Here is a 26,894-nt window from a genome sequence, read left to right as displayed (position 1 = left end):
AATGGTATTACAACTCTTATCTCTCAGATAAGAAAATTAAAGCCTAAAGAGACTACATAAGGTGTGTCAGTTGCCTAAGGCTTTTGTAAGTAGCATAAAGTCATAGACATTTAGAGTTGAAGAGACTTGAGAGATTTTCACCCATAAGTCTTTCATTTATGTAGATTAGAAACTGAACTCACAGAGGATAACTGAATTACCTATGGTCATATAGTTAATGACAGGAGAGAATTCAAATATTCTGATTACTCAGTAACTCAGAGAGTGTAGTGGCCCTTTACCACACTTACGTGTATGTGTGCAAAACCCAGAAGAAGGTGAAAAAAATATTATCAATTAGTAACTTATAGTTCAGAAACTAAAATGGAAAATGTGTGCTATCAATGACAGTTTATAATGTCCAATTTCATAGTTATTGCTTAACTTTATAGAAACTTGATTTTTCCCAGGTAGGATGAATGTTGCCAACTATTCTCCAAATTTCCAAGAAGTTAATTAACTTGAATAAGGTGCAGAGCCCACTTTGCACACCATATTAACTGCCTTTAATTTCGCCCATGGTAGAATCATGGATGCAGTATTTAAAACAGTTGATCTTTTCAGCTTCTTGAATGTTCTCAGGTTAAGTCCCCAGCTAAACTAATACAATTAATCAATGTGTGATTTCCAGTTAAAACAAAAATAAGGGGTTCAGCTCAGATGAAATAATTTTTGGTAACAGGAGATTCTCCCAATCAGTAAGCTGGCAAATTGGTATGGAAAACCCAAATCCCATTTCTTTTAGTTCAAACTACGATATCTTACTAACAAATATCTATCTAATGTGAAGTGTGATATTTTTACATGGCTGTTTTGATGGAGCCACTTTCACTCAATATTTTGGAAGCTCTTTTATACATACAATTCTTACACAGCTAAATAATTGCCTTAAAAAAATACTAACTACAATGTGAAACCAACTACTACACTCTGTCCCGGAATCAGTTCCTTCCTAGGATCGTCAATTTATCCCCTAGTCTCAACCCATCAAATTAAATATTTAAAATGTTAATGGCACATTCCAGGTGTTGTAGATGGAGCTACAATATGATGTCTGCTTTCATAAAGCTTGCATTCCTGTGAAGGAAGAATGACACAAAACAAGAAATTTTATTTGTGAAGAGAGGGAAGGGGCATGCTGCTTACTGCGCTGGCCTGTTGAAAGGTGTCTGACATCTCTGAGCTTCGCCCCATCCCTGATCATTCACCCCTAAGCCTCAGAGATGGTGTAAGGCCGCCTTTGAGTACATTACTTGGTAACTTAAAAACCTGGACATCTCATGCTTTGGGAGATTGTAAATTCAGTCTGAAAATGAAAACATGCCGGCATCTAAGCTGTCTCACCAAAATACCATGTAAATATTTTCCCCAATTTTCTCATTTCGAAGACCTCCAAAATAAAACACTTACGTTATAAATTTATTATAAAGAACAAAGGCATTTTCCAAGTTTCCTTCCTCCAAATACACGGACGCCATTCTCTCCATTTCTACTCCGGATCTAAAGTAGCGGCGCGGAGTGATATCTTCATTGATGGTGATATTACAACCCAGCTTGCTTAGGGCGCGCACTCGCTCTTCCGGGCTGAGGGAAACATCCCTGTGGTCCGGCGTCGCAGCTAACTTTTTCTGCAAAGTCGAATTTGAATCTCTGGTTATAAGAAGAAATGAACATGACTGAAATTATACAGGTACTAAATACCTGACATCAATACCTAAGGAAAGTTTTTCTTAAGAGTTAATGATACGATAAAAATAAGTCTTTTTGCTTAAACATGTGGTCTACACACCAAAAAGACACACATCTCCAGGGTAAACATACACTCTTTTGGACTAAGACCTCTTATAGGTTTCAGCTACAATTATGTGGCAGTTCCTGGGTATGCAAATGTTTTAGGTCATTTTAGGTAAAATATCATTGACCCTTATATCCTCACGGAAGCAAGCCAAGAGATGGATTCCTACCAGGGTAGGGATCACGTCATTATACTTGAAGGGCCTCCAAGAGATGGCTTGGATTCGAAGTTACTATCAGGATTCAATTCTATTCCAAAACACATCTGGTTTTATAAGTAGCTTTCAGGGCCTCCCTGTATCTTTACCAAGTGAATAAAACCCCACCAATAATTCCAGGAAAAACCTTTTCAAGCATATGGCCATTCCCCCCACCCCTTTTTTAACATAAAGACACTCTCAGAGTTCGACATAATAGTAACTACACCATTAATTATTCCCTGGCTGAAAAAATAATAGTAATTACTAAAAAAAAGTCTGTGATATTAATACATTTGTATTTTATTAATAAAAACAACATCTATACACATCTGAAAAAACATGGAACATATACATTCAGGATAATTATTCAATTCTTCAATAAAAAGTCAGTGCTTCTGAAAGGTGAAAAAGCCAAATTTTTTCTGTTAAAGGCCATATAGCAAGTTTCTTAGGCTCAGTGGGACATATAGTCTCCATGGCAGCTACTCAGGTCCGCTGGTGTGAAAGCAGCCATAAACCCCACGTAAACAAATAATCCTGACTGTGTTCCAAAAATATTGTTATTTGACCACAGGTAAATATTTCAATGATATCAGAAAGTTACTGGAAAAAAAAAAAAATCTATGGAAATTAGGGCATTTTCTAAAGCAGACTTCTAGCCTCCTGTGTGCACAAAAGTAACTTGTCTGTTTTTCATTACTATACAGTCTACCCTGAATTATAATTATTTGTATACAAGTATTTTTGACTCCTTATGAACTCCATGAGGGAAAGGAATCATTTTACACTCATCTCTGTCCTCTGGAATGTAGTATATTCCCTGCAACACAGATGATAACCAATAAATGTATCAAATAAAGGAGGAAGAGAGACAGGGAGCAACATGATTGTAATTATCGTTTTATCTGAAGGAAAAAAATAAGATTTATTTTCCCTTTATGGGAATGGTGCTACCCTTCCTAAGTTTAAAATTGATTTCAGAGATAAACTGGGAAATAGCCTAAACTCTTCATCAATCTATAGTGTTTCATTTGCATATGAACTTCTTAGATGTAAATAAATTTTCCAGAGGAAAAAGCCTTAGTGTTCATTTTTACATCGACATGTCCACTAAAATTTTAATTATTCCTACATAATGTTCTAGAAAAACACACAAGGCACTCCATAAGGATGACTCCTTCCTCTGCAGAGGTGGAAATGGGTCAGCCTTTATTATCCCACAGTGCCTTGACAATATGGGGTCAGAAAATGAAAAGTTCCTACAATTTTCTGCTCCTCAAACATACTCTCAAAAGCAACTGAGCATCTGTGAAGGACGTTTTCCTCAGAGAGAGAACACTAACCTATTTCAGAGCAAGAACCAGGCCCTCTACTTCTTTATGTTCTGGTGCTAAGCCTTGTGTGTATAGGGTATTCAGTATACCGCTGCTCCCAGGGCTACAGGGGTAGTGAGTGGGTTTGGGAGGGTCATCAGGAGGAGGGGGAGGGTAATGACAGCTTTCTTTTAGCAAGCCCCAAGGACAGGCTGGCAACATTAAAACTATGGTTTCCAAAAGTTGTAAGGCACAAAGTACAAAAACAGGGCCATGGAGATTATATAACGTTCCTATATTCACATTCAGAGACTGATCTGGGACACACAATAATCTCATGGGATCCCAAGGCTCCTGTTATTTCCTCTCCAGCACGTTATTTCTTCTAAGATGTAGCTCAAGAAGGTGTGTACTATGTTGGCTGTAAGGGGAAAAGATGAAAAGGATGAGAGTTTCAAGTATTCACACATTTACCCAAAGACCCCAAAGCAGCATCTAGGTGTTAAATAGAAAATTATTTCCTTGGTCGTTACCACACAAGGTAAGCCTCTAATTTTTATCTGGGAAGAAGCTGAGGCACAAAGAAGTTGAAGTACCTGCTACAATGTCATCTGTGAAATATTTCTCCCCGGTGTTGTGCTAAAGGACTACACTCCTGGAATTGAACCAGATAAATTAAAATTTCACACTTTCATGGAAAAAAAAAGCACATTATTTTTAATTCTAGCAAAGATGGTTTTATTAATCACTTCCTCAAAGGAGAGGACCACGCAGATGGATGAAAACGGCAAGTGCTCAACTTCTTGAAGTAACTGTGACTCATTTCACATTCAGTGTGTTTCTGTTCTTCTTTTTGGGTTTTCGGACCACATGTAAAATATCAGTTCATGCCACCTACCAGGGAATTCACCGTTAACGGCTGATCCATGTTGTCCTGTCTACAAAATGATGGTGTTTATTGTTTCTTCTCAATCACTTCATCTGTTTCAAAGACAAAAGGCAGAGCTATGGTTATTTCTTGAGAACTCAAGTCTCAAATCCCAAATGCCAGGTTTATTTCTGCCTCAGAAAAATTATGAACAAATTGAAATAACTTATATAATCTGAGACTATTGGAAATCTCTTCCTGAAAATACAAAACTGCAGGTGGTTGTAAGGTTTCTTGAAGCAGACTTTTAAAACAGGAAGTGTGAAGAGAACTAGTTATTGCCTAGTACCCAGTATGAATCTGCTGGGTGTTATCTTACTTAGAACACTATGTATGCAAGGGTATAAAGTGGATTTACTTGCTTCGAAAGGAGAAAGAAGGTCATTGTGATTGAAAGCATGGACTCAGACCTGGAGCCCATCTGGGCTTAAACTAAGTCTTACTGGCTGTGGTAGGTAAAATTCTAAGATGGTGCTGTGATTCCCGCCCCTTGGGATCCACTGGTTTATGTAATCCCCTCCCCTTGAGTTGGCCAAGACCTGTAACTGGCTTCTCATCTCAGCAGAACATAGCAAAGGTGATGGGAGATTACTCCCATGTTTATTATATTCTGTCACATGGCAAAGATGAAGAGATTCTGCAGATATATTAAGGCCCCTAATCATTTGAGGTTCAATTAATCAGAAGGGAGATTATCCTGAGTGGGAGACCTCTCCTGCTGACCTGGAAGACTCAGCCATCCTGAGTTCCACAGCAGTAGGGAGATGAATTCTGCCAAGAATGACGTGCTCTTGGAAGAGGACTCCAAGCCTCAGATCAGATCCTTACCCTGGTCGACGCCTCCATTGCTGCCTTGTGAAACCCCAAGCAGCGGACCTAGTTATGCTGTGCCTAGACTCCTGACCCACAAAACTGTGAGATAATAAATGTATGTTGTCTTAACACATGAAGCTGGGGCGGGGGGGATTTGCAATGCAGCAATAGAAAATGAATACTCTAGCTGGGTGACTGCAGGTAAATATCTAGCCTTTCTGTGCACCTGAATAAAGGGGGAAAATAATAGTACCTATGTCATGTCGTTGTGGTAAGGATTAAATGACTTAGCACATAAAGTGCTTAGAACAGTTCCCAGCACATAGTCAATATCATATCAATGTCCACCATTATTAGAATCTTGATTTTGCAGTTGAGGAAACTGAGGCTCAGGGATGTTAAGTGAATGTACCCAAGTTCAAATAATCACTCAGTAAATGTTAGTCTCCTTCCTTTGTATGCTAGTTTAGGTTGAGCTCTGCATGATCACTTCCCACTTCTAAATTTATGTCGGCTTTTATATTCCACTAATCACTTATGCGACGCTGAACACATATTTTCTCCTCAGTTCCTCATTCATGAAATGAGGGGGTTAAGCTACACTCTTTCAAGTTACAACATTCTGGGATTCTCGAAAACTTCCGAAGTAGATTATTCAATCCTTCCGTGCTATTTTCTGACCTGAATCCATGGCTGGAAAATCCTTCCAAGGAAAGTCACTTAGTGTGTTATGATCTTTCCCCTTCATCCTCTCCAGGAATCCCTGGAGTACACATCAAGCTGTAGGCCTGCAGGTTGCAGAAATGCCCAAGAAAGAAAGGACCTACAGAGAGCCCCAGTCACAGTGTAGTTTTAAAATCCAAATTAATCCTGGGACCACTGAATGTAGGCAATCCCTTTGGGGGAATTACCACTTCTTGGTGAGAATGAAACGGAAAAAAAAGACGTTAAAAGAGTTAAGGAGACAGAACAAAGACGCTTATGGAGAATTGGAGGCTGGGTGGGGAGAGAAGAGGACAAGGAAATACTAGTTACTCATTGATTAGAGTCTCCTAAAAGCCAAGAATGAATTCTTTTAGGGGTTACTCAGATCCTTAAACAGAGCACAAATAATGTAAAAAGTTGGAAACATTAGTACAGCAGTTCTAAAATCATATAACCCTGAGACTTGTTTTAAAATGCAGATTCCTGGCACTCAAAAGGATTCTGGATCGCCTAGTTTTAAGCCCACCAATAGCATTGTTAGGATGTGGTGCAGGTCATTTCGATACATGAGACTTCCAAACAATGCTTTGAAAGACACTGCATCTGAGAATGTATCAAGCAGGATTCTTAGTTGCAAGCAAAGGCACTGACTCTTGAATCCACAGAATGATAATGGAAAGGTCACAAATTTCCAAGAAGGCCAGAGAAATTGGGCTTGGAGGCTGCATACCCAGCAACACGACCCCAAATCACACAGCAGCACTGGTCTGCTGCCTGTCACTGATGGGAGGGGGAGCCAGCGGCTTCCATCACCAACACCAGCTGCTGTCCAGGAAACCACCTGTGGAGGTGCCACATATTTTTTCATGTCACTAGTTTCTATTTCAAAATATGAGATGGAGGTGCCTGACTGGCAGAACCTAGGTCACATGCCTGCAGCCAGGCTGCAAAGGTAGTTAAAAATGCAAATATCTAGCACTTCACACTTCCATAGGAGGCAAAGTGGGATGTGCCAGGTGAGAAAAGGTAGATTCAGGGCTGGGCGGCCAAAAACAATGGTAAGTGCGCACAAAAATCAAACTTTTCCGCAATGAGCTTCTAGACATAGAAAATGCTTAATTCAATATATCTTGAACACCAGAATTTATTAAATTCCTATAGATGAAAACCAATAGTTAAATCTCTCTTTAACTCTATTAACTCCCACACACAAATTTATTTATAATTCAGAAACAGAAACCAACTCCCCTCAAATCTAATAAGAAAGAAGTTTATACGTTGGTCAGTCAACTGCTTCTTTTTGGACCATTAACTACTCAGTGGCAGTGGTCCTGCCTTAATTCCTTTATTTTTCAATCTGCAGTCCTAGCACTTATCCCCTGCAATATAAACAATTAACAATGTCAGCATAAACAGGTTATGTTCTCGAGACCAGTAGATGTCAAAGTGTGATACAGCGTCCCCAAGGGGTCTGCAAGGTCAATATTATTTTTGTAATATTACTAAAACATTATTTGCTTTTTTTACCATCCATCTGTATAGTGGAGAGTTCCATAGGGTACAAGTTAATGCAAGTGAGCCATTAACTTGCATCTTCTTGTAAATGTCTGCTACAATTTTTAATATGGTAAATATAAATAGATAAAACCCACAGAAACAAAGCTTTTTAGTGCCTTAGTAATTTATAAGAGTGTAAAGTGGTCTTATGACCAAAAAATTTGAAAACCCGCTGCTCTAGATCAACTACGCAAACAAACAAAACAAAACCTCACCATGCTACTTCAGTCTAACCAGAAATATAGTGGGCCATGAGAATCTAAAAGATGAAAAAATAATGGTCAAGTATCACCTTCCATTTGTACTACTAAGGTCTCACTAAAATAATTAGAAAACTGAGAGCACAATAAGAGATACCTTACCTCACAGAACCCAAGACCCACAAGAGCAAATGTGGCAGACTGCTATATAATCTGCAATACCCATTCTCTTTTTCTAATATAAAAATATTTTTTTTAGTTGGTACAGAGCCTGGATATCTCTATGTCTCAACTGCCCCCAAGGAAATGTGGAAGCAGCTCTATGACTCTGTCCTTTAAAACCAGCAGCAAGTAACGCCAAGAACAAAAGAGGACAATATCTAACCTGTTAACACGGTGTTCCTTTTGTGACCTTTTTAGCCTTAATTATTAATTCCCTTAATTTTCCTTCTCTTTTTTTTTTTTTTTTCTTAAATCCTTTTTTTGCGGGGGCGGGTGGGCTAAGCTCAGAATCCCGACTTACTTGCATACACAGAGCCAGATTTTCCAGAATACAAAGACTAACCAGGGGGCTTCCCTGGTGGCGCAGTGGTTGTGCGTCCGCCTGCCGCCGATGCAGGGGAACCGGGTTCGCGCCCCGGTCTGGGAGGATCCCACGTGCCGCGGAGCGGCTGGGCCCGTGAGCCATGGCCGCTGAGCCTGCGCGTCCGGAGCCTGTGCTCCGCAACGGGAGGGGCCACAGCAGAGAGAGGCCCGCATACCACAAAAAAAAAAAAAAAAAAAAAAAAAAAAAAGACTAACCAGGAAGGAAAGAGTCTCCTGAGAGACCGGGCACACAGGACAGCCAGTGAGACCATCGCCCAAACGTGTCGTTTTCTCACTGGCACTCCTTTCAGGCTGAGTGCTATAGGGAAGTGGATAAGCAGGGGCGGCAGATGAGAGAGGCCAGAACACCTCATGCCACATGCTGTAGTCTCTTTTCTAATTGGCCAAAAGCAGCCTTTCTTCTCCCCACTGGGTTAGAGTTCAGGTTTTCCTGGAAGAACATGGTGCAATTTACTTAGTTGGAGATAAAGGAAATGATCATAACCTAGACTGTGGGCTGCAGTGACCTAATCTGATTTAGATAAAAGGAGGTTAAAGGGTCACTCCCATGCCTTAAACGACAGAGGCAGAAAGGAGCATATCCTGAGTCACAGGAGGCTTACAGATTGGGACCTGCTTCAGGAAAAAAAAAATGACCTAAGCCCATCCTTGCTGTTCATTTGGAAGGATTCAGACGTTAAAACCAAAGATTAGTTTTTTATACTCAAGAGATTATTTTTATATAATATTTGTAAATCAGAAATTATCATGTGCTGTGACCCAGATGATAACATTTGTACTAAAATATTGATATGATAAATATGAAACTTGATCCAAATATTAGAAATAGTTTTTATTGTCTTTTTTATATACTTGTAAGTACTACATGTGAGTACCTGCTAGGTATCAGGTATTTGTCTCTTATCCCTAGAAAGATATCCCAAGTTAAACATACCTCAGCCGTGTGGTTAAGATTAGATCAATCAGCAAGAATGCAGTTGCTACAGGAAAGATTATTAAATAAATCACCATGCCCAATATATGTTTTAAATTACTTTGAGGTAAGTCTAGGCTACCCTGAGGGCAATCAAGTCGCACTTTGGGCCATAAAAGAATTATTTCTCATAGTGCAGTACAATTTTTATTCTGACACCAGGATGAGATGGTCGGGCACCCTTAACCCAGCAGCGCAGGGTTTGGGGCTGTATACGTGTAGGAGAAACCAGCTTCTACCACTTGTGAGGTGGGAGTGCTATGGTGTCTTATTTAACCCTTTTGTGTACTTTATCTTCATCTATTAAATGCGGGGAAATAACACCCTTCCAGAAGAACTCAGTGGAAGCTTACATGAGGTTAAAAAAAAAAAACCACAAAAAAAATAATTTCCTGGCAGTCCAGTGGTTAGGACTCCACGCTTCCACTGCAGGGGGGTGTCCACTTCCATCCCCAGTTGGGGAACTAAGATTCCGCATGCCACGCAGCATGACCAAATTAAATAAAGATCATTACAACACACACACACAAATTCTATTACAGTTCCTGGCATGTAGTAGAAAACTCAAAGAAAATCAGTCCCTTTTCACATCAAATGGTTAGAAAAGTAAGATGATGTAGGCTTCTATTATACATAGCAGAGATGACTAATGTTTAACTACTTGCTTCATTGCAATTAGTCTTTGACAGGCGCTGTCAGTTGTCTATCCAACAGCCGCCCACTCTCCCCACCCCCGCTTCTTCCTGCCAGCAGGGCCCAGCCTCAGTAGAGATATTCAGTTTTCCAGACTCCCTGGCACTCAGGACTTGACTAGTTGCCAAGTGACCAAATCTTGGACAATGGGACCAGAAGGGAGAAATCTATTGGGAGGACTCTGAGATACCTTCATCTCTAACACAAAGAGATAGTCTGGGGCTTCCCTGGTGGCGCAGTGGTTGAGAGACCGCCTGCCGATGCAGGGGACACGGGTTCGTGCCCCGGTCCGGGAATATCCCACATGCCGCGGAGCGGCTGGGCCCGTGAGCCATGGCCGCTGAGCCTGCGCATCCGGAGCCTGTGCTCCGCAATGGGAGAGGCCACAGCAGTGAGAGGCCTGCGTACCGCAAAAAGAAAAAAAAAAAGAGATAGTCTGGAGAATATGTGCCTTTTCATCAGCTGGACATGTGTCTTCATGTAAAACTTGAAATGCAGCAGCCATCTTGCAACCCAGACGGGTCAAGCCTAAGACCCAGCTGGATGGCAGAGGTGGAGGGTGCAGGAAGCCTGGCTCCTTGCAGACACTGTTGAGCTGCTGAGCTTATTGTGAAACCATTCTCCTCTGAACTGTTACTGTGTAAGACATAAGTACCATTGTTTAAGGCACTCTTAGGATTCTGTAATCTGCTGCCTAATTGATACAGGATTCCTCTGGCAACATAAGGAAAAGTTTACCTATGTGAATCTAATGGTGAAAGTGGGAATTCTGAATACTAATACTAATATTAAGAAGAAGGAGAAGAATTTTGTGAGATTTAACAATTTTTGAAGGAAATATTTCTATGATAATATCATATTCTTCTTTGATTAAAATATAAATATTATTTAACTCTTTCTTCATGATTCACAGTTTTATTTCAATGTACCTGCCAACAGCAATGCTTCCCTCCATTTCTAATTTGCTTTCATCTAGAAAATCACTTAAAAAACAACTTCTTTACTAAACTTCTCTGACTTCAGTCTTTCTCTCCTTTTAGTCTATCTTGATTACTGATAAAATAATTTAAATTTATTTGTAAAATTAAAGTTTAACTGGACATGGGTCTGAAAGGATCTCCTGTGAATAGACTATATGCTGATTACAGTGACTGCTACATGATTTCTAATTTGGCTGCTCAAAAATCATTTTTCTTACCTTTTTTTTCCTCTACTGTCTTCTACATAAGAGCAAGTTGAGTTCTGGGCAGCTGAGGTAGGACTATGTATATCACCTATAATTCAGCAAAAGGCTATTGTAATAATAATTATATTATTATGATAATATAATATCATAATTATATTATAGTAATTGGTTGCTAATTATATACTAACCAAAAGCTTTCCTTCCCTCATTATCTGAAGTAATGCACTGACCTCCATTCTCAGCCCCCACAACAGCCTTATCAAATAGGAAGCAGTTGAGTCTAGAGATTAGACATGCAGCCTCCAGGGTCAGACCACATGGGTTCAAATTCTGACTCCAAGCAATAACTGCAGAATCACAGCTACCCAGACTGCAAAGTGGGGTTGATAACAGGAACTAAGGAAAGACCTGTTGAGAAGGTGAAGTGAGAAAATGCTTGTGAAACCAACAGCGAGATGCTTGGTGTCAGGAAGCACTCAGCAAATGATAATGACCATTATCTCCATTTTACAGGGGAAGAAACTTGAGCCCAGACTAGGCAAGCAACTTAAGTAAGTGGTGGAGCAAGGACTCATAATTAGGTGTGTAAGATCCCAAAGTTCATACTCGTAGTCATACAGCGATGCTGGCAATTAATATTTAATAGCTGATGGTGAAATCAGGGGAAGGTCAAATCCTTGGGCTTTGGACAAGAGTGAAAGGATTTATTGCAGAAATGAGACTTCAGTTCAGCATTACATCTGTTTCATAGTCTTCTTCCTGCCAAAGAAATAAAAGGGCATCCATTCCCTCCACTTGTTTCTTAGGCAGAGTGATTCGATGTCTGTGGACTGACCACCTGGAAAATGTAGTTAAGAAATTCAAATCCATAATTATTCGACCAAGACACAGTTTAATTCAAATATGTGCTGTTTTTTAATGTAAATTCTAAATTGTGGTACTCAAATTACTTGGCCATAAAAAAGAATGAAATAATTGCCTCTGTAGCAACATGGATGGACCTAGAGATTATCATACTGAGTAAAGTAAGCCAGACAAAGACAAATAATATATGATATCACTTATATGTGGAATCTAAAAAATAATACAAATGAACTTATTTATAAAACAGAAACAGACTCACAGACATAGAAAACAAAATTATGGTTACTGAAGGGGGAAAGGGGGAGAGGGATAAATTAGGAGTATGGGATTAACAGATATACGCTACTATATATAAAATAGGTAAACAACATGTATTTACTGTATAGCACACGGAACTGTAGTCAATGTCTTGTAATAACATATAATGGAAAAGAATTGGAAAAAATATATACATATGTATAACTGAATCAGTTTGCTGTACACCTGAAACTAACACAATATTGTAAATCAACTACTTCAATAAAAAAAATAAAATAAATTCTGGTATTCAAAAGGCATTTCATATGCTCATAAATATACTAATTTATGATTCTGTTGTACTTTTTAAAGGAGGTGATTCAATTAATAGCTTCATAAAACAATTAAAAATTCATAAAACATTTGGAAAATGAATTTGGAGTGTTGGGGAGAAATTCAGTTAATTTGCCAAGATAGATTCATATGAGCTTAATTGGGTTATCTTGCTGTTGAAATACTAAAATTTCCTGGAAATTATGCATTCTAAAGATAAGCCACCCATAAGCCACTAAAGTCTAATATCCACTTGCATACTTCCCTTTTTATTGCAATTTGCTTTTAAGAAAATACTATCCAAGGGAACACTCTTGCACTATTGGTGGGAATGTAAATTGATACAGCCACTATGGAGAACAGTATGGAGGTTCCTTAAAAAACTAAAAATAGAACTACCATATGACCCAGCAATCCCACTACTGGGCACATACCCTGAGAAAACCATAATTCAAAAAGAGTCATGTATCACAATGTTCATTGCAGCACTATTTACAATAGCCAGGACATGGAAGCAACCTAAGTGTCCATCAACAGATGAATGGATAAAGAAGATGTGGCACATATATACAATGGAATATTACTCAGCCATAAAAAGAAACAAAATTGAGTTATTTGTAGTGAGGTGGATGGACCTAGAGTCTGGCATACAGAGTGAAGTAAAAATAGATAGCTAGTGGGAAGCAGCCGCATAGCACAGGGAGATCAGCTCGGTGCTTTGTGACCACCTAGAGGGGTGGGATAGGGAGGATGGGAAGGGGACGCAAGAGGGAGGAGATATGGGGATATATGTATATGTGTAGCTGATTCACTCTGTTATAAAGCAGAAACTAACACACCATTGCAAAGCAATTATACTCCAATAAAGATGTTAAAAAAGAAAAGAAAATACTATCCACAAGTTATCTAATTCAATGAAGCATAATGAGTTAGAAATACATTTTTTAAATAACATCATCTTCTTGCCTGCCGGATGCCTGAAGCCCAGAGATGAGGTCAGTCCTTGGGCATTATTAATCAATTTTATTTAATTTTCATAAATTTTCTAAGGGCAGTGCTTGAAAGACATGAATTTAGTCCAGCACTACTTTCAAAAGCAAAAGCTGTCCCAGAATACCTCTCATACACTGCTTCTCCAGTGTTCCTCAACCAAAGGAAATATTCTAACTGTTCAACATATTTCAATAGACAGCTGCAGTCACATTTTTGGTTTTGAACTAGACAATCTCTTCAATGAGGTGGACAAAATCAAAACAGGCTGTGTCCCTTCATAACTTTCCCTGGCAGGTTACTTTTAAATGTTTAAAGAGCCCCCTCCCTATACTGCCGAAGTCCTTAGCAAGTGGCCATCCACTGTTTCTCTTTGTTCACCCCACTCACTTCCTTCTTAGTTTCCTTCCCTGCAGCTTACACCCCTCTACTCTGATGTAAACTTTCCTCTGAGTGTGGTTCCTGGGCCACCTGCACCATAATTACTCAGTGGAGGAGGAGGGTGGTTGTTAATAAGAAACAGATTTCTATGCCCCATCAAGTCAGAATTTCTGCGAAGGGTGCCCCACAAAGCTCTATCTTTATCAAGCAGCCTAGGAGATCTTTATGCACATTGAAACTTGAGACTCACTGCATCAGATAAAACTGCTCTAAGACAGTTACAAATAACCCCCTAATTACCTGCCTTGATCAGCTGAACAGTACCTACTTTAGAACAAACTCCTGCTTCGCTCTAAATGAAGTAGAGGTTATTTCCTTTGTCCTCCCACTTCCCTCACCTTGCATCTTATCTATTAATTTTCTGTCTCTTAACATACTTTTATTCCATGGGACACATTTCTTTCAAGGCTTCATTTAAGGCTTAATCTGAGCACTGTGTCTTCACTCCATCCACTTTCACCAGAGTATCCGACTGTGATTTCTCACTCAATAGTTCCAAGGCTAATAACTACTGTATATCTTTCCCACAAGTATCAGCTCAAGTAAATTCATTCATTCATTCATTTATTCAACATTATTTATGAAGCTCCTACTTCCTGCTAGGAACTAGTGAGCAAAGACACAGACGATATTGATCTTTTGAAATTTACATTCTGCTAGAGGCAGGAGGTTGAGCACAGAAGTACTAAGATACTAAACAACTAACTGCACAAATATATCATTAAAACTGCAGTAAGTGCTACAAATACGAAGTACAACAGATGTGGTTATGCATTTTTTAGCAAAATATCTCAGAAGTGGTGGTGTGTCCTTCTCAGTACATCAGGAGACACTGATTTGCCCTGTTATCAGCGATGTTTACTTTGATCACCTAAGTTATGTCTGCCATGTTTCCCCCCTGTAAAGATACTATTTTTCCTTTTGTAATTACAAAGTGTCTTATAGGGAATTACTTTGCCAATATGCAAGTATACTTTTGCCCATTCATTTTAGCATCCAAAGATTATTCTTTTCTGAAGTGATTATTACTGTGGTGTTTGAAAATGGTGAATTTTCTATTTCTATCCTTCTTTCTATATTTATTAGTTTAGTTGGAGTTCTTATTGAAGGTTGTTTAATTTTTTGTACAAAATTTTAAAATTTTAGGCTGTCAAACGGATCTATTTTTTTCTTTTATGATATCCGGATTTTTCATCATTCTTTAAAAGGTCTTCAAACTGAATGATGATAAAAAATTTTAAAAAATATGTCTACCAATCTTTTCTCCTAGTAATTTTATGGTTAGTTATTTTTGAATAAATACCGTTGATCTGTGTGGAATTTATTTTTATGTAAGGAGTATAACAAGGATACAGATTCTTTTTATCATTAGGCAAAATGACCCTGAATCTCTTCAATTTTGCTTAGCTTCTTATTTAATTCTCAACTCTGCTCAATAAGGTGATCTGCCCAAATGAGGAACTAAGTACATATTTATTAAATTGAAGTAGTCTCTGTTAATTATACCTCAGTGAAGCTGAAAAATAAAAGTCTGGGAGTGATGGATAAACTTACATAGAGAAGAGATATCGGCAATTCAGAGAGGAGGCAAGTATGCAACTGTGTTTGAGGACTGGACTGAGAGTGGTAAAAAGAATGTAGAAGGATAAATAGCCATTGGGAGCGATTCTGAGGGAAAAAAAAACATAGAACCTGGAAGTTAAGTGGACAGACCGGGATATAAGAGCGTAAGTAGGCAAAGATACTGTAAATGTTGGCATCTAAGGGAAGTGGAGATGGTGATGCTTCTGACTTCAACAGAGAACACTTCTCCTGTATCTCAGTGAATGGCATTAACACCCAATTACACACAACCTGGCAAAACTTGGAAACAGTCACCATGCATCTCCTCCCTCCCTCAACTCCACATCCATTCTACCACTTATAGTTGCTGAGTCACCCTCCAAGATATCTCTCAAATCTGCATTTTCTCACCATCTTTCCTTACAGTACCCTAATCTGTGTCACCCTTTACTCTGTCTGCATCGCTAGAATAGCCTTCTAATTGGTCTATTTGTTTCCATCATGCTCCCCTTTGTTTAATTCTACATACGACAGGTATGCTATTCAGATATTGTCATTTCTTCACTTAAAACCCTTTAATAGCTTTCCATCACTGTCAATATCATGCATCTTTAATAGGTGCCACAAAGCTGGGTCTGATCCAGCTGCCAACTCACCAGTCTTCTATTCACCCTCATTTCACACTTCTACTTCCTCTGTATCTTTCCAGTGTTAGTTTAAGCATCTCTTCCTCAGGCAGATATTTTTGACCACTTCCAAACTAAGTCACACTCTTGGTCATATACTCATGAAGAAATACCATACAAACCCAAACTGAGGGATTTTCTACAAAAAAAAACTGGCCAGTGTTCTTAAAAAGTGTCAAGATGATGAAAGACAGAAAGACTGAAGGAATGTTTCAGATCAAAAGGGACTCAGAAGACATGACAAAAAATGTCATGTGTGATCCTGTATGGGATCCTGGACCAGAAGAAGGACACTGGTGAAATGCGAATAAGATCTGTAGATTAGGGCTTCCCTGGTGGCGCAGTGGTTGAGAGTCCGCCTGCCGATGCAGGGGATACGGGTTCGTGCCCCGGTCCAGGAGGATCCCACATGCCGCGGAGCGGCTGGGCCCGTGAGCCATGGCCGCTGAGCCTGCGCGTCCGGAGCCTGTGCTCCGCAACGGGAGAGGCCACAACAGTGAGAGGCCCGCGTACCGCAAAAAGAAAAAAAAATAAAATAAAAGATCTGTAGATTAGACAATATAGTATTGTAACAATGTTAGTATCCTGATTTTGATAACTACCGTGATTATATTAGCTGTTAATATTTGGGGAAATGGGGAAAAAGGATATACAGAAATTCTGTGTACTATTTTTGCAATTTTCTGGAATTCTGAAATTATTTTAAAATTAAATATTTTAAAAATGTTCAATTAGTACCTTAACAATCCCTTCAACAAGTAAAATGACAACAAAAGGAAAAAAGTTTGCATCATATGCAACATATATAATATTGATTATGTCTAAACTATAGGGCATATTTGCAGAACAGTAAGAAAGAGATACAAAGTTGAATAACAATCGGCAAATGGAATGAACACGTCATGAGAGAAATATAAATGGCTAAGCAGCACGTGAAAAATATTAATTTCACTAGTAATTAAGAAACTATGGATTTGAAATGGTATTTCCGTTTATTTGATTGATAAAATTTACATGATTGGTCATACTTAATATTGATGAAGACTGGAAGAAAAATTGGCAATTAAAAAAAATAATATGCACTCCTGTTGACCAAGCAATTCTAAGTTTCCCCCATAGACTGTCCTGCCCAAATAATACACTAATACACACACACACACACACACACACACTCACACACACATTTGCTCCCACTGTAGCATGGCTTAAAAATATTACAATTTTGGAAATTAAAATACATAGCCATCAAAAGGAGGTTATTTGAAATAAAGAATCTCTACAGGAAATGAAGCCGTTAGAGAAGACTTACATCTATATGTGCTGAACCAGGAAGTTATCCGCGTTACAGCATTAAGTGAAAAAAAAAAGCAAGTTGTAAAATAGCATATAACGTATGACTCCCACCTTGTAGCACTAATACATATGTATTTAATGTATGTTGGCATTTGCAAGAAAGGTATCTGAACAACATGCACTGGATTTTTCTCAGCTGTTCTCTCAAGGATGAAATCACGAAGGATTTCATATTTAACTTATTCATTTCGGTACAGTTTGTTACAAGTATGTATCACTTCATTATCAGACAAATTATACTTTTTTTAAAGCCTATAAATTGTCAGTAGGTAGCTCCAGATTTGAAGCCTAGCCCTGCCAGTTTCTAGATGTGTGGATTTTGATCAATTACTCCCTGAGTCTGTTTCCCTTGTCTAGCATGAGACACTTGCCTCACAATGTTATGAAGGTAGTGGTAGTTGAAACAGTTATTCAAGGGCTTTCTAAACCCAGAGAGGCTATCTGGCCTGATGACTGGGCAGCCTTGGTGTTACACAGCATAACATGCAGCTGCTGGAGAGAGCAGTTTATTGGCTATAGACCTTCAGGAAAACAGCGCGGGAGAACCCTGCTGCATGAACCCTTCAGTCAGTCCTGCCAAATTCAAGGCCCCAAGTGCTCACCCTGCTCCCTTCTGCCTTTCCTTAATCCTCTCTTCTGGACCCCGTACCATGGGTCCCTAGCACAAGAGTAAGGCTTGTTTGCATCAGGTTAGTCCCCTGCTCGAAAAAGCAACTGATAACCTAGTGTCCAGCAGAAGATGTCTAAACACCCTTGCTGGCCCTCAGTGCTGTGCATTATTAGACTTTGCTTTCCACTGCTTCCCAATATATAAGTCTTCCCCTACTTTTCTTTTTGATCAAACCCTCTCTGCCCTATCCCAACATCTGCCATTCAGAAGGAGGTGCAGCATTCTTTCCTGCCAACTCTGTGGTTTTCTGATTTCTTCCACCTGAAAAACAGGTATTAATAAGAAAATTAAACACAGTGTTGGGTGCCATTATAAAAACTCCAAGGCAGCCTTGATGGATATGTTAATCCATAAAAATGTATATGAAAATCAGAGGAATAAATGCATAAAGCTTAAAAACAGAAGCACAAACTTGCATATAAAATTAGATTTAGCTCCTAAATAGGTTTTTCTCTAAGTATGGTTTATTGACCACCTGCATCAGAATCCTCCAAAAAGGTTGTTAAAAGAAGGCTCCCAGGCCCCGCCCAAACTTACTGAATAATAACCTACGGGGGTGGCACGGAAGTCATTCTGGTTTTTTGAGACGAGTTTGAGATACACTGCCCTAGTTACCTTTCTAAGTCTTTCAATAATATTACACTTGACAAAAGACAAAGAACCTTGATGCCATAAGAATGTGATGGTCATTTACATTTCTTTCAAAAGCCACATTTGAATTTCTTGAACTTCTCAATACTTGGACAAAAAAGTTCCACACCCACCAATGATTCTAAGTGATTTTCATCTTTTTTTTCCTTAAAGTACTATATTGATTCAGTAAGCAGTTTCTCTGCCCCATTTTTACAAACACGGGAACGTATGCAGGATTTATTCCAGGCTTCTCTTTTCTAATCTCATTCCATCTACCACTTCCAATTGTTCCTCTTGTTAAAGAAAATTTATCCTGTGGAACAGTTTATAAACCAACCTCTCAAGGACAAAACAGATTGGAAAAAGAACTGAAGTCAATCTATCAGAACACTGAAGCATGAACCCACAGGCATAAAGTCCTCTCCATATTTCTTCTCAGTGGTTGAAATGCATACTTCCGGTGTTAAAAGACAGGGCTCCAGCAACAGGTTAAATAAAATTATAGGGTCCTTAGATGAGCTGAATTTAAACTTGATCACCATTACTGACTGCAGTTTTCTTTATGCCTTTAATGAAAAGGTGCACAGTTGATTACTGTCCTAGCCACTCAAGTTTGAAATGTAACACTCCCCTAAAAGACCCGCAGTGGAGTTTCCCCCTGAGTACCTGCAAAGGCAAAACAGGCAGGCAGCGTTACCTGGCGACTGGAAGGGTTAAAAATGAGTCATCACTGGCCTCCTGTTTCCAACAAATCAGAGTCAAATCAAGTCAAGCAATCAAAATGAATAGTTTGTGATGAGTCCCTGAATAGCTATCTCTTGTATGAGCCTGGGCTGAATCTTTGGTTCAGTTACTGTGAAAGCACTGAAACCTAAGTATAGCAAAAGTTTAAAAACAAAAGACCAAATTCACCAAAACTCAAACTAAATCAAGTTTAAACTCACAAAATTTTAAAATAGTTCCTTTAAAAGAAACTGGACTTTAGTTAAATAATTATGTAATTTGCACAAAAGGGTAAAATCAAACAATGCCGGCTGTATTTTTAAAAATGAGATTTAAAAAATTTTCCTCAACTAAATAGTATCCATGCACTTTACACAAGACCGAGAAAAGTTTTTGCCTCCTTAGAAAAAAACAATACTAGTTACAGACTTCTGAAATTTATTTATGAGAATAAAGAATTATAAGGACTAATGTAATGTTAAAATATTGAAATCAGTGATGACATACTCCTTGCTAAAGAAGTTCTGGAGGAATTCAGAATTTTTGATTCTTTGTTGCTACAGCAGTCTTCCCACCTATAATTAAAATCTGGCCTCTCTTTATTTATTTTTTTTAATTGAGGTATAGTCGAAGTATCATATAATGTTAATGGCAGGTCCAATAATAAAAATGTCTGGCCTTTTATAATTAGATGTAATTATGTCAAGTCAAAGAACAGCTAAAATTTACTCTGCTTTTACTCTATTAAATATTCTGAATAAAAATGGTTATGAAATGTCATCATAACTTCACCATGGCTTCTGAATGGGAGATATATAAGACTCTGAGAGCATGGCCAAAAGTGGATGGCATAGAAGTTTTTCAGAATACTGATACCTTTCCAATAATATAATGTACACACACTCATTTGTAACATCTCTCTTCTCCAGTGATTCTTTACATCTAACGTAAATGTCTCCCTAATATAATATGTTATACAGTATATATTATATTACATATAATATGTAGTATAATGTAGTTTATAATACATACCTTATATATAATGTATACATTATATTATGTATACACGACATACACTGTATAAAATGCATCTAATATATATTATATAGTTAAATAATATTACATCACACAATATATATAAAACATATAATGTATATATTATACATTATATTAGGGAGACATATCCTGCTGCCTCCAGCAAAGGATCACTAGGTACAAGGAAAGATATTACAAATGAATATAATATGTATTGCATATGTCAACTGTTAGGCAAAAACAAAAATAACCTATTTTTTTTTTTTTTTTTTTTGTGGTATGCGGGCCTCCCTCTGCTGCGGCCTCTCCCGTTGCGGAGCACAGGCTCCGGACGCGCAGGCTCAGCGGCCATGGCTCACGGGCCCAGCCGCTCCGCGGCATGTGGAATCCTCCCAGACCGGGGCGCAAACCCGGTTCCCCTGCATCGGAAGGCGGACGCGCAACTACTGCGCCACCAGGGAAGCTCAAAAAATAACCTATTTTTAAAGCATATGTGAAAAGACAAATTGGACCCCTTCTTAAAGTATTTAATGAAACACATTTACAAAATACCAAAACATCAAGGAAAAATAGCAAAAGTACAATAATCTGGGTACTAATTCTATATAGGAGATGACAAACTCTGCAGTGGAAATGACTGGAGCCCCAGATCTCATTAGGACAAGCCCCCACTTTTCTCTCCCCAGTCAGTGTCCCCAGCACCTGGCATGTGATCAGGGATACACACAAGTTAGGAAAGCAAACACCGGAGTCGGATTGTCTGGGTTTGATGCCCAGCTCTATCACTCTATCCCAGCCTATGACCCTGAGTGATTTACCTAGCCTTTTTGTGCCTCAATTTTTTAATCTGCAAAATGGCACCTATTCCATAAGGTTGTTTTATGAATTAATAACAATATTAACAACTAATACATGTAGCAGTTAACCTTGTGCCAGACACTTCTCAGTACTTTTCATTTATACCTATTTATTCATTTAATCCTTCCCCAAACCTTATGAGACAGAAACTAATATCCCAGTTGAAAGATGAAGAAACTGAAGCTCAGAGAAGTTAGTAACTTACCCAAGGACCCACAACTCATAAATGGCAAAAAGAATTCATGTTCCTAACCACTCCATCATCCTTGAGGTAACAAATGTAAAGGCTGAGTACAGTGCCTGGTATATAGCACATGTTTAATAACTAGTATTTATTAATAAGTATTTGTCAAACGTTTGCAAGATTCTGAGGTTACACCAGGGCTCGGCAGGAAAGAATGCTGTGATCAACTGGTGAAGTGTTCCGTGGATGTGGAATACGTGTGTGATCACACTATGCCCCAGGTTTACGATTCCTCTTCCACATAAAACAAAGAATTCTGATGTCTGAAGTTTTCCCTTCTTCATCTCAGTGTCTCTGGGATCTTATGTCAGGCTGTCACTATCTGACATCAGATTTCACCTCCACTCTTCTGTTAACCCACTCACTCCCCATCCAACTGCCAAAGTGCTCTGTTTTCATACGTACTCCTTTCAAGGAACCTACCTTGAATTGGCTACTTCATCTAAATCAGAATTCCACCCCCTTGCTTTCAAGGGCCTTAATAAGACATGGAAGGAACATGCCTTTAACTCTGGTTCAAGTGCTCAGGTGCCTACTTATCAAATGAATACTTGATAAGAATGGCCATGTTTCATTAGGCAGAGAATAGCAGTAGTGTTTGTGTTACTTCACCACAGTAATAAGCGATTTTTAAATTTTATTTGTTTATTTTGGACACAGCCCAACAGGAAAACATTTTTACATGTTTAAGGATCTCATTTGATTTTTATTCAGGATGAAACAAGCTTGATTGGAGGACAAAAAGGAAAGAATATCAGAGAAAAATCTGCATTATTATATGCACCATAATGTTAATATCCAGACAATTTTCAGTCAGCTTTCTAATCGTTCATCCTGAAATTAGATCATGAATCATAGGGTAAACCTCCAATGACTGGGGACAGAAAGTCAGAACTATTTAAAAAAAAAAAAAAAAAAAAAAGGAAGGCATAACACTCTTCATATTCAAGATCATACAATGCACTCATTTCCAAGAGTATTTTGAAAGGCTAGCTAGAGCTAATCAAAACATACGAATTACTGGTGCTTATATCAAGGGGCTGCTTTTAATAAATACAAGTTACTAAGTAGCCAGTGGTCTGAATTAATGTCTGTAAGCCAACCACATCAATGGACAAACATAACATAGATTTAATTTAAAATTTAGAAAGAAAATCAAATATGAACTTTTAAGACAGCAATTTACCAGAAGTTTAACTGGCTTTTCTACTCAACATGAGGAGATGAAGGATTGTACTAGAAGTTCATCTAATTTGCTTAGAAATGCAACTAATTTCTGACAAAAGATATCCAGATGTAGCTACATCTAGATCATTCCTGAGTTGAACATTACGATGTCAACTCAGGATTTCTGAATGTACACTCAACACATCCAACTGGACAATTCACATGTTCAGATAGCTGAAATAAGCAAGTCAGTAAGTACCAATACAGTGTTTTTTTCTTTGTTTGGTTTTGTTTTGTTTTAGCGGAATCCTTATTGTTCTTTCAGTTGAGGAAGTTGGTCTTAGTTGACTATATCAATTGGCTCCAATTTAATGAAACGTTTGATGATTCATATAAAGTTATGGCTGAAAATAATCAATACTAGAAGAGGTGATGTAGTAAGGTTGGGAAGATTCTAGAATTGGTATTCATTTAACAAATATTTAATGGGCAGCTGAGATCCATTAGCCCTCAGGGGTAGAGAACAGACTCATATTTTCAAGGATGACCATGAGTCATTTCTCATAGTTTCAATTGAAGTTACTCCTAAATCTTTCACAGGGGGGAGAAAAAAAATGCTAGGATTAGATAGAATCACAAATCCAGTGGTTTATAAGTGTGTCTAATTGGTAAATGTATCCTCCCTGAAGGCACCTGGCATTTTCTGGGCAGCATCTACTATTTCTTCTACCCCTCAGATCCTGAGCAAGAATTACCAGGTTTTGCTTCTCTATAAAAAGGCAACCTCGCTCTCTGGATTGAAGCTGTAAGTAGGCTTGGGTCTTAGAGTCCTTGAAGGAGGAATGTGATCGAACTGTGTTAAGACCTTTGTGCCAAAAGTAAACAGAGGTAGCTATTACTAACAATTCTTTATTTTTTATCAGTCCTTCTCAGAAGCCAATCCCCAAAACAGTCTCCTCTCCAGGAAATAATCTCTCTGCTGAGGACACCCTTGGGACCACGATGCTCCCATTTCTCTCTCCCAAGCCTTTCAATGGGAATGAGTCCTATAAAACAGCAAAAGTATGCAAGAAACTGGCCCTGAAGACCACAATATGGGTAAAGGACTTGGATTCTCTGCCTGCTGATTTAAATGGTGCTTATGTTACAAAAGAGTGTAAGAAAACAAGTTTCTTCTTAAAATTCCCAAGAACCAACAGCTAATACATAAATTACAGGTGAAGTAGTATATTCAAGAGCAGATTCCCAAGAGGCAAGCAATTTGCTGTATATATGCTTGAACAGAAAACAAGCAGCCTGTTCATTTTCCAGGGAGATTCTAATAACATTTCATGCCTTTGAATGAAGATGTAATGGAGCAAACGGTAAACAAGAGGAACCTACTTCCCAGTGCCTTCCCAAAGGCATTGACTCAGTACTACAAAGAAACATAGATATTTACAGTGTAGCTATAAAATGTCTACAATAATAGAGTCACAGAGTACATTTTTTATACTTATATATTTTAAAACAGAGTACCTTTTTGAAGTTCAATTTAGCATCCATCCCACAAACATAAGACTGCCAACTGAAACAAAGTCTGGAAAAGCATAGAAGATAGTGGCTTAAACTCTGTGTAAAACAATCATAGAAAACTACTCCCCAAAACTTGAAACAGAAAATCAAACATTCATGTGTAATTGAACTGCTGGAACAAATCTGCCATATTGACCTTGACAGGGCCTTGAATCATGAGATCATAAATCAGCATCCTGGTGATATCCATTATAAACTGAGAAATGCCTTAAAACCTAGGACTTCATTTTATTCTCAGTGATTAGCAGGATGTTTGGAAAGCACTGTGCTCTCTGGAGCTTACTTTGAAAGATTCAAAGATTCAAACACCGATTTCCAGAAGGCCACCCCCAAGCCACCCAGACACTTAAGATTTTCTTCAATCCTCTCGATCAGGTTCTGTTTCCTGAATTACTTATTGTTTATTTATTTATTTTTAAATTTCAGTAATTACAGCACCTTAGGCTCTTGGCTATCAGCTATCTTGGCTGTTTCAGAGAGTTCTGGAAAATTATGTTTTAGTGACATTCCACTTCTTTGTGCATTTCATTAAAGGCTCTCCGTTAAGGCTTATAAATTATTCAGGTGAATAATGCCTTATGAAAATGCCTTATGAGTGGCTCATAAACGGCGTAACAGTGGCTCATAAAAGGGGTAACAGTAAGCATCATCTAGAAAGGCATGACACACGGTCCTGCAAGGACGCCTGTTTTTCCAACCGCCGCCCCCTCCCTCCCCACACCACGCACCCCCAAAGACAATGCGGGGGTCTCTCTGAACGCCGACACCATCTCCGAGGCCGCGCCCCAAGCCTAAACCATGAAACACCCGCGTGGAGGTAGATCACTGCCGGCGTCCCACCCTGCCCCCAGGAGCAGCCACAGCTTCCTGCTTTCCCCATCAAGGTGAAACTAACCCCTCGGAGCCCGCTGGGGGGCGGACAGAGGCAACGCAGGCGGAGGCAGCCGACCGCAGGACTGGCAGGAAGGAAGTGAGCGGCCGCAAAGCGCATTTTCCTCCCGCGGAGCAAGCCCGGGACAGGACGTCGCCAGCGGAAGAGGGGCCGGCGCGCGCCAGGCCACCGGGCACACGCGCCCGGCATGCACACTCGCCTGTGCCGGTGTGCGCTCACACACACGCACACACACACGCGAGCGCGCCTACTCACCAGCAGCCCCTGATGTCCGGAGCCCGCGTGGGATGGCGACTGCAGCGGCTGTCCCCGCGCCTGCCGTGTGGCCTTGGCATCCGTCTGGCCGCTGCAGCCCGGGCCGCGGTGGCTTTTGCTAGAAGGCACTGCAGTAGGGTGATAGGGCACCCAGCGAGCAGGCGCCCGCTCCCTTCACTCGGCCGACCCTCCTCCGCTTCTCTGCGGACTGATGGAGCTTTGCTACCTTCACTCGTTTGGCTTCCGTGCGTTCCTCTCCTCCTCCTCCTCCTCCTCCTCCCCTTCGCTGCCGTAGCTCCCCAGCGCCCAGCGCAGAGAGCTCCCTCGAAAACCCACGCTCAGGCCTGGCGATCCCGAGCCTGCAGCAGCCGTCCGTGATGCCGCCGCCGCCGCAGGAAAATAAACTGTCACTGCGATGGTCCCGGCCTCCTCTGCCCCGGCCCCTAGGTGCCGCCTCCGCCTCTGCCTCCGCCCCTTCCTCGGCGGCGGCCTCCCGCGTTCCGCAGAAAACGCTCGCGGTGGAAGCAGGTCCCCGCGGTTCGGCCTAGAGCGAATGTGAAACAATCGGGTGCGACTTTCTCTTCTGAAACCCTGCCCGTCCCCTTCTCAGCCCAGAACCACCTGAACTCTCATTTCGCTCCACCATCAGTTTCACTGAGGTGGACCAGAATGGGTGCCTTTTAAGTGCACACGTGAGGTGATATAGCTGGATTTGACCGTGAACTCGCATCGCAGTCAGAGGAAGGATAGGGTTTTGGTGAAAATCCCACTTACACCGTATTAAGAATTCCACTTTGAGATTTATCCATACCCCACCCCCACCGTGAAACAGTTTAGTCCTCTTCCCCTCTCCCCGCTCTGTGTCCTGGGGTAATGCAGGCTATTATGATATCTTTTGGATTATATTATTATCATATGCAGTGTTTTTAGTATGGTCCTGGCACGGAGCCAGGCACTCTACATGAAATCTTATTTCATCCTCTCCACAGTCCTTATAAAAGGCACTCTTACTTTTCCCGTGACTGAGGCACAGAAGAGCAAGGTAATTTGTCCCAGGTGACCCACCTAGAAAGTTGTAGAAGTTAAGATTTAAATTCTGATCAGACACCAAAGGCTATTCCTATTGGCTTTTAATGTGTAAATCTCTGAATGTGTAAACATTATACATATACATTATATATGTCTGGGTGAAACGCAGACATATTTTTACTTTTCCTGAGTTTGGTTGGTAGGATACTTCCAAGAGAGGGAAGTGACTGCAGAGAGAGGTAATGGAACATAAACTTTTTCTAACCTGCTTTTCTTCAGGAGACCAAACTTCTAGCCCTGGTTCTGTCACCAAATGAGCTGTTTGGCCTAAGGCATTTC

General features: G+C 39.7%; 1 protein-coding gene across 4 annotated transcripts in view; it reads right to left on the bottom strand.

Annotated features, from left to right (window-relative positions):
* Window positions 1–25,873, bottom strand: part of STAMBPL1 (STAM binding protein like 1) — a 43,567-nt gene extending 17,694 nt beyond the window's left edge. Inside the window, exons 1-4 of one of the 4 annotated variants that reach the window (XM_028481663.2) lie at window positions 25,527–25,873; window positions 24,323–24,383; window positions 4,245–4,327; window positions 1,450–1,689 (exon numbers count right to left, since the gene is read on the bottom strand). In XM_028481663.2, the coding sequence (XP_028337464.1) occupies window positions 1,450–1,526 (77 nt within the window). In that variant the 5' untranslated portion in view covers window positions 1,527–1,689; window positions 4,245–4,327; window positions 24,323–24,383; window positions 25,527–25,873. Of the gene's footprint in view, window positions 1–1,449; window positions 1,690–4,244; window positions 4,328–24,322; window positions 24,384–25,274; window positions 25,351–25,526 lie in introns of those variants that run through there. The other 3 variants (XM_024121582.2, XM_024121581.1, XM_024121580.2) reach the window with 3 other exon arrangements.
* Between the last annotated feature and the right edge of the window lie 1,021 nt (window positions 25,874–26,894).

Source organism: Physeter macrocephalus, chromosome 20, assembly GCF_002837175.3.
Source record: "Physeter macrocephalus isolate SW-GA chromosome 20, ASM283717v5, whole genome shotgun sequence".
Lineage (NCBI taxonomy): Eukaryota > Metazoa > Chordata > Mammalia > Artiodactyla > Physeteridae > Physeter > Physeter macrocephalus.
Note: the sequence above shows the minus strand (reverse complement) of the source record. Positions and strands in the feature narration are given on the sequence as shown.